This window comes from Cyphomyrmex costatus, unplaced genomic scaffold, assembly GCF_001594065.2.
Source record: "Cyphomyrmex costatus isolate MS0001 unplaced genomic scaffold, Ccosl1.0 scaffold1275, whole genome shotgun sequence".
Classification (NCBI taxonomy): Eukaryota; Metazoa; Arthropoda; class Insecta; order Hymenoptera; family Formicidae; genus Cyphomyrmex; species Cyphomyrmex costatus.
Genome location: NW_017275255.1, coordinates 188,570 through 196,548, shown reverse-complemented (window position 1 = coordinate 196,548; position 7,979 = coordinate 188,570). Strand labels below are relative to the sequence as shown.

The 7,979-nt window shown below is 31.5% G+C and overlaps 2 protein-coding genes across 2 annotated transcripts; one reads left to right on the top strand and one right to left on the bottom strand.

Moving 5' to 3' along the window:
- The first annotated feature begins 1,006 nt into the window (after window positions 1-1,006).
- LOC108782478 (U6 snRNA-associated Sm-like protein LSm6) lies at window positions 1,007-2,086 on the top strand. Its single transcript, XM_018550759.1, has 3 exons — window positions 1,007-1,095; window positions 1,252-1,342; window positions 1,890-2,086. Exons 2-3 carry the CDS (start codon window positions 1,252-1,254, stop codon window positions 2,036-2,038), a joined length of 240 nt encoding a protein of 79 aa, XP_018406261.1. The 5' UTR covers window positions 1,007-1,095; the 3' UTR covers window positions 2,039-2,086.
- A 30-nt stretch (window positions 2,087-2,116) lies between these two features.
- On the bottom strand, window positions 2,117-3,626 carry LOC108782477 (protein TIPIN homolog). The gene is made up of 2 exons (XM_018550758.1): window positions 3,546-3,626; window positions 2,117-3,282 (listed from the first exon to the last, which is right to left on the bottom strand). Exon 2 carries the CDS (start codon window positions 3,229-3,231, stop codon window positions 2,248-2,250), a length of 984 nt encoding a protein of 327 aa, XP_018406260.1. The 5' UTR covers window positions 3,232-3,282; window positions 3,546-3,626; the 3' UTR covers window positions 2,117-2,247.
- Between the last annotated feature and the right edge of the window lie 4,353 nt (window positions 3,627-7,979).

Below are 7,979 nucleotides of genomic sequence, written 5' to 3'. Positions count from 1 at the left end.
TTGTCACATTTTTTTACTATATTCTCCGATAATTACAATTATTATACGATTTTTGCTTTATTTCTTACATTTGTTACGCACGGCTCCTTGAATACTTATTCATCTTTAGATATTTCAAATTGTGTTACAATCAGTGATTATTAGTTTGTAATATAACGTTTTATTACACCAAATTCGTATAATGTACGCAATATTTTTAACAAATAAATTGACGCTTGTGCCTTTTTGTTACTTTTGAATTGTTTAATATTGCCAATTATTATGTTTTCTTAACTGCTCGGTAAATGAGGTGAGCAGTGACTGTTCGCTCTTTACCCGTGTAAAGCTGGCCCCCCAAATATTAAAAAAAAGATTTTTTCTTCATGCGTACGTTTGCTCACGAATGCTCAGTTGGAATTTTCGTTTGCGCACCCTTAGTTCAAAAGATATACGAAAATTATGTTTTGGGGGGCCAACTTATTCACACTAGCCCCCCAATATTAAAAAATCGATTTTTTTCTTTATGCATTCGTTTGCTCATCGTTTGCTCACGAATGCTCAGTTGGAATTTTCGTTTGCTCACCCTTAGTTCGAAAGATTTATGTGAGTAAACGACGAGCAAACGAATGCATGAAGAAAAAAATCTTTTTTTTAATTCGATACCGAAACTTAATTTTCTTGTATCTTTTAAACTAAGGGTGAGTAAACGACGATCGATTGATTGTCTGTCTTTGTTTGTCTAATGGATCGATAATTATATGGACATAGGGAAGATTCGAACCAAAAAATCGTGGACATTACCGACACGATCGTGGACATTGCGCGGTTACATATATATATAGTTCAATGTCCACGTTTTGTGGACATCGTAAAATCTTTTTATGAATGGTTGAATATGGAATCTGATAGATCGACACCAGGTAAGAACTAATCATGTTCAATCGGTAAACTGGCTACCTATTTTATCAGTTTAGCGTCCATTGCTTATATATTTATTTGTGTCTATATGCCAATAGTCCGATCCGAACCCGAACTCCAAAAGTCTAAAGAGAGGTTAAAATTGTTTTGAATTGAGACGACTCACGGAAAGATCAGTTGTTCGTATTATTTACGAAGGTACGTAGAATATTGATGACAATTGTATTCGGGTTTTATTTTTAAAAAATTACTTAACATCACGTCTTATAAACAATGTAGTGCTTTAATTGCGATTATTCAATTTTCTGTAATAATTTCTTCAACGTATTAAATATTATTTTTGTATATTGACAGATGAGTCGAAAGGAAGCATTATCTCAATTTATACAACAAATTCATGGACGACCTGTTGTTGTAAAGCTGAACAGCGGTGTTGATTACAGAGGTAGATATTTATTATTAAGTTAACGTATATGTATTAATAAATATTATAACATTAATATGTAGTAATGTTTAGCAAGTTGTCTACATTAAAAATCAAAAATTGCGTTTCAGAGTCAATTGTTTTTATCTATATCGATTGAATGTGTTTTTATTATAATCAGTGAATATTACTGTATTAACGATCATTATTTTGAATCCGATATTCATAGTCATTTCGTATATTTAGGTACAGTTTTAAGATGCCATAAATCATAGTCGATTCTTTTATTTAAAACTGTTTTGAATACAATCTTGAGATGTCATAAATCAATCAAAAACTTATTCATAGTCAATTCTTATTTTAGGTAATATTTTAAGCTGTTATCTCTGATTGGTTTATGACATCTTAAGATTGCACTTAAAACAGTCTTAAATATAAGAATTAATTAGGAGAGCCAGAGAGCTGCATTTATTAACATTTTAATAAGATATTACTTAAGGTTAAATAAAAACAGGTTATGAATATCGGCCTTAATATTTCACAGTTTAATACTATGTATTGTTTGCAGGTGTATTAGCTTGTATAGATGGCTACATGAACATAGCGCTTGAACAAACAGAAGAATATGTTAATGGACAATTAAAGGATAAATATGGAGATGCTTTTATACGGGGGAACAATGTGTTGTATATCAGTACACAGAAACGTAGAAATTAATCGTGTGAAATACAAATAAATAAAAACTAAATGTTTATTTAATATATTTGAAAAAATTCATCTTTACATATAACTCTAAACAACTACGTTTTGGTTTACTTCTAAGTATATGGTAATTCAAAATGAGGCAATTTTTATACTGTATAGTAAACGTATCTATATGATATCTTCCATAAACAGCAAAACTTATATTACTGCAAGATTTTATTTTATTCACATACGGTTTTGTCTGTTTCCTTCGCTGACTCATCATTTGATAATATTGTCTCATTAATAATTGCTTTATTTGTGTTACCGTTAATTTGTGATGGTATACTATCTATCTGGGATATATTCGTTTCATCATGGATTACAAAATTATCGCTTTCGCTTACAGTTTCTACATTCGTGTCATCAAATTTTGTTCTCTTAACTTCTTCCTCACGCTCCTTCTGCCTTTGGAGTCTTCTTTCAATAGCTAATTGCTTGTTCCTCTCGATTTTTTGCTTTAGTTCGTCACTCATTTCATTAGCAGTAGTATTTGTATGTGATACTTGTGAATTTTGTGTACCAGTGGACTGCATTAAAAGCTTGTCAAATGCATCCTCAGTTGAAGTGCTTGGAGCATCAATAGAAGCTCGTGTTTCAGCTTGCTTTTGTTTTTGAATTTGTTCTGTTATCAGCAAATCGAAGTCATCCAAAGGCACGCTTTCTTCCTGCTCATTCTCGTCATCTTTCTCAATATCACGAGTGATTAAATCATCCTCTGAGGTAATCATATCCAATCGATATTTTTTGATAAACACTTGCAAATCTTTTTTTGTCCCTAGTTGCTCAACTCTCGTGAGAAAATCATCAAAATGGTACTTGGGAAATAATCGGTAGGACCAATGTTCCAGTCTCTTCATGATTCTGTCAAGGTCCATTCTTTCGTGTCCCTTGCCGTAGAATTTGAAGCCTTCGAAATACTTTTCGATAATTTGGATACCATTAGGGCCTGTCAGTCTTTCTGTGTTAAGTTTGGGCACAGGGTTTCTTACTACGTGCGACTTAGACTTGGTCTTTGACGGATCGATTCTCCTCGCAGTTCCCATCTCGTTGTCGGAAGTCGCATCCTCTGCTTCCCCATGACTACCACGTTCGTCATCGGATTCTTGGTTCTCATAATGCTCTATAATATCATCGTCACCTTCGTAATCTGGAATATCCGCCATGATGATGTGAAGTATCTATTGATTCAATTTGATCACTGCTTAGACGGGTTTCTGAAAAAATCATCATATCGTAAGGAAAGTCTTATAAAGTACAGTACATTTCTTGAATTAATAGTCAGTATCATATTTTTCCAAGGTTCAACTGATTCTTCATTGTATTTCAATTTCCAATTTTTGAATTGGAAAGAGACTAGAAATAGACATATAAATACAAAGAGACCTCGATTAAGAGTTAACCGTGAATTGTGGAACTAAGCCTAAATAATTGGTCCTTAATGAGTGTGAATGACTTAAATCATACAGGTTAGACTTACGTAGGTATTCGAAGATACAGATCGCCTTAAAAATCGCTGTCGTCGTGCGACTCGCAACTTCCTCTGCCGTCCTCCATAAATTTGTCAAACTGTCCGTCTGACTTTTTCATACGTTCCAAGACCGATACAAGCAACTTCTTATTCAGCCGATCGGTTTGCGTAATTTCTCGCACAACGGTGTCGCACTTCGGTTCGTCTTGTGTCCGTTCACTCTGCAGCTTCCCTAACACGTTACTGTCCCGCTCCATTGGAGTGCCAGGCATCTTTCCTCGTTGTTACAGACGCTGTTTGCAGATTGCCGACTATTGTAATCAAAGATAATCACGCGTGAACGAAATGTAAGATATATGAACGAAATATCAGCAATTCAGCAGGAAATGTCAAAATACTAACCGATGTCAATTGAGAAATAAAGACGACATGTCGATTAATCGATTTATCGACGACCATTTTTATTTTTAAGTCAGGTCGATCAATCGATTGTTACGTATTGCCGTTTCCTTTTATTGAAACACGCTTAATCGACTAAATTAAAAAAAATGTCTTTGCAATTGCAATAAATTAATAACATATTGAATAATTTTGGATTTTGCTGTGAAATTAATTATACAATCCATACCTTGTTTGTAAATAAAAAATTATTATAAATTAATAAAGAAGTACAAAATATTCTATTGCATGTACAATAAATCGCAATTGTTATTATTAAAAAGGTGGTCCCTTGATTTTTTATTGTTGTATATGTACTACATCAGTTTATCCACAAATTAACTATAGAAATAACAAAGTACAAACATACACATATGCATAATTATTTATTGATAATAATATATGTTATTATAAAATTAAGACTTTTCGTAAAATCTGAATAATATTAAAAAGAAAACATCTTTGAAAAATTTTTAGAATGCTCGCGTGCGTGTATGTGTGTGTGTATCATAAACAATTTTCATTCATGATAACAAAAGATAATATCTTCTACTGATCAAAGAATGACAATACTAAATAACGAATATAGTGTTCTGTAACTTGTAATTAGTCTAACAATTCGAAAGTTTCTAATATACATTTCTAACATATTTTGTTTAATCGCCCTTCAACATTTTAGAATAATTTCAGCCAAACTTTGATTAACTTGACTCAGTATCCTGATTATAAATACTGAGTACTGTATAATTTTTGTGTAATTAACAAAGATATATATAATTATAAAATCCTTGATTAAATTATTGGATTTGATTGTCCTTTTGTTGTCGATTAAACCAATAAGTTTTCAATTTTTATCAATCGAGAACATGAATTTTTACTAAGAGACAGTTTATTCAATTTCCGAAACAATATATCTTCAAAATATATATGATTTTATTAATAAGTAGCAATAAAGTGATAGCCATGAGCTAAAAAAAGTGAACCTTGACCGAGGATGAAAATGTGATCATTTCCCGTAAATAAAAGCCACACGCCGCACGTGACCGCGAGTATATTATTCGGATCAGAATTTCAGTGATTACGTGAGGAAAACAGGTGTAGCGAGGCCACGATGTGCCAGGAAACTGATTTATGTCATGATGTTAGATTCAAAACTAATAAAGCAACGATCTGAAACTGGAATGACCCAACTGTCCCCCAACTTATCGAGAGCGCAAATATCTCGAATACGAGTGCGCGTCCAAGAGCGAGCACTTGATGAAATCGGGAATGCGTTCGTCAGTAATTTCAAATCACTAAAATCTCAATTTGTCGTATATATTCATTAAATAAATATGCTTCGTGTTAATTATATTTAATATTATTATACACTTGGTTTTTGATTAATAGATGCAAATGATTAGGACTTTGACCACATTCAGATTAATTTAATCAGTGATTAACTTATATTATCAAGTAATATTTTAAATAATACTTATAAAATAATGTTTCATTAACGTTTTTTATTTAATTGATGAAGAGCATGTAAAAAAGTTAAACATTTTACTTCAAGCGACTCTGTCTCAGTTAAATCCAATCACTAATTAAGTTAATCAAAATTTGCTCGAAATCATATCAATATGATTTTTAGAACATGTAAACTTCTTTGTCTGAAATTTATAATTTTTTACATGTATGTTGCACTTATACGTTTTATGTATGCATATATACGTCATAATTATAATTTTTAATATGTATGATATTACTAGTAGAATATTTTACATGCAAATTATAGATCATATGCCACCTAATTAATATTAATTCTAATGTATATCTACATACTGCTCGTGTTCGTAAAATAAGCTGTATCCAAAGACAATGCCAGGGGGGTTGCGGGTTATCGCCATGTCGTGATCCATTATTATTAATGGCATTAGCAATGGATCACGACATGACGATAACCCGCAAACCCTCTAATATCTTTGAAGTAAATTCTTGGATCGAAAAATTTTGAATATCCGTGAAAGCCTCCGTGGAAAAGTATTAACATGACGAATAAAAGTCAGAATTAATTAAACAATCATATCGATGATATGTAATAAAGTTTAAAAAATGTTCAGTTAAACACGATACAAAAAGTGATAAAATAAAATAACTTCTTTTTCAATATAATTACCCTTTATTTTAATACATCTTTTAGGCCAATAAATTAATTTTTTATATAATGATTTAATCTAAATGGTTTCACTGGTAGATTTCTTCCACATACCTAAATTAAATCTCAGTTCTGAAAAACATTTTATATTAGACTATTTTAAGAATAAAAATTCAGATCAATATTTTTTAACGATACAGAAAAATCATTTTATTTTCTAAAAGATGCGTATTGTAATAAAAAGTGATTTTATTAAAAAATAATAAAAAGAATGGTTTCATTTTACATTATTTTTATATTCTTGGATCGAAAATTTTTGAATCTTATATATACGTAAGTAGTTCGTCGCAGAAGAGAACAATTCCAATTTACCAACGTTACATGCGCGTGTCTCGGTGGGATTAAAGTGACTAAACGTATCGAAATGCATAGAAGTTGCCATTTTCGTAGCAAATAAACATCATGTTTTTGTTTCAAGAATAATACTGATGAAGTACGGGCAGTATTAGCGCAATATAACGCAAGCCTCGCATAACTTTCGATCTGTCATGACTTGTGCATCCTCAAAAAAATAATGATAAATGACCGTTCTTCAGTTTATTTCAGATACGGGATAGTTGTTTATTGTTTTCGCGTAGAGCACTGTCCGTGCAGAGGATTTTCACTTGGCAAATGTCCACTCGGGTCTTTGCGTCCCATCTTTCATCCCCGTCATGTGTCGGGGTATCCGGAAAGATCTACCTGGCACACGTATACGAAGATGTATAATCGCAGAACATGCGTATCCTGCTGAGAGAAACACACATCTCAATGCATTTTTTATTTAATCATAAGATATTAATCGGAATTAATCTTCAAATGCTCTTCTCTAATGCCCGGCGAAACTGACTCATAAGAAAGCATATCGGGTATCAAATATACCCTCTTTGATTTTAATAAATTTTGCAAATGTTGAACAATAATAAGATAAAATAAAATATGTATTCTTTTTTTTATAAATATTTTTATGCGCGTGAATATGACTCCTTTTTAAATAAAACTTTTTTCTTCAGAGTTAGTGATTTCGCTATTATAATATTGTGAGCATAAGGATTAGAAAAGAATTGATTTTTATATTTCTAATTGTAAGACATACTCACGATATTAGAAATTATTTTGAAATTTCGGAGAAAGAAATAACTAAATAATTACATTATTGTTAATTGCAATTTATTAATTCTTTGTCCGTCCAAAATCTCGGAGCAATTTCTAATATTTAGACACAAGATATAACCATATATATGTATACTTACTTATTAAAATGATAAGAGATATGCAAGAATATTTTAAACTTTTTATTTTTAACTAGACGTTTATGGGCAAAGACATTCTATGACAATGTATTCAGATTTTTTTATTCGTTGTTTTTAATTAATACATTGCGAAACGATTACATTCAAGTTGATCTTTTAATTTCCAAGAAGGATTTAACTCGCAATAATTGCGTATACTGAGAAACGCGTTTTCTGACGTATCTTTGTTTAATCATACAATATCAGATGAAATTTTTACACATCTAACGCTAATAAAACTGACTCGGATAATTATTTTCTTTTCTTTGAAACCAAGTAAAATATACTCTAAAATTAATTCTCTTTACGAAATAATTGCATATATTCTACTTTCATGATTTCGTCGTCACATTGTGTTTTTGTAAGGAGGATTTAACTCGTTGCGGTTATTTTTCGTTCCGAATCGCTTTCGCTTCTATTGTTGCGAAGCTTTTTGTCTTGATTCCAAATAGCAAGTTTGACATCCGATTCGTCCGGTGCACCATATGTACCGACGGTTTACTGTCGCTTACTCCAACCGCGGGATTTTCATTCTCTATT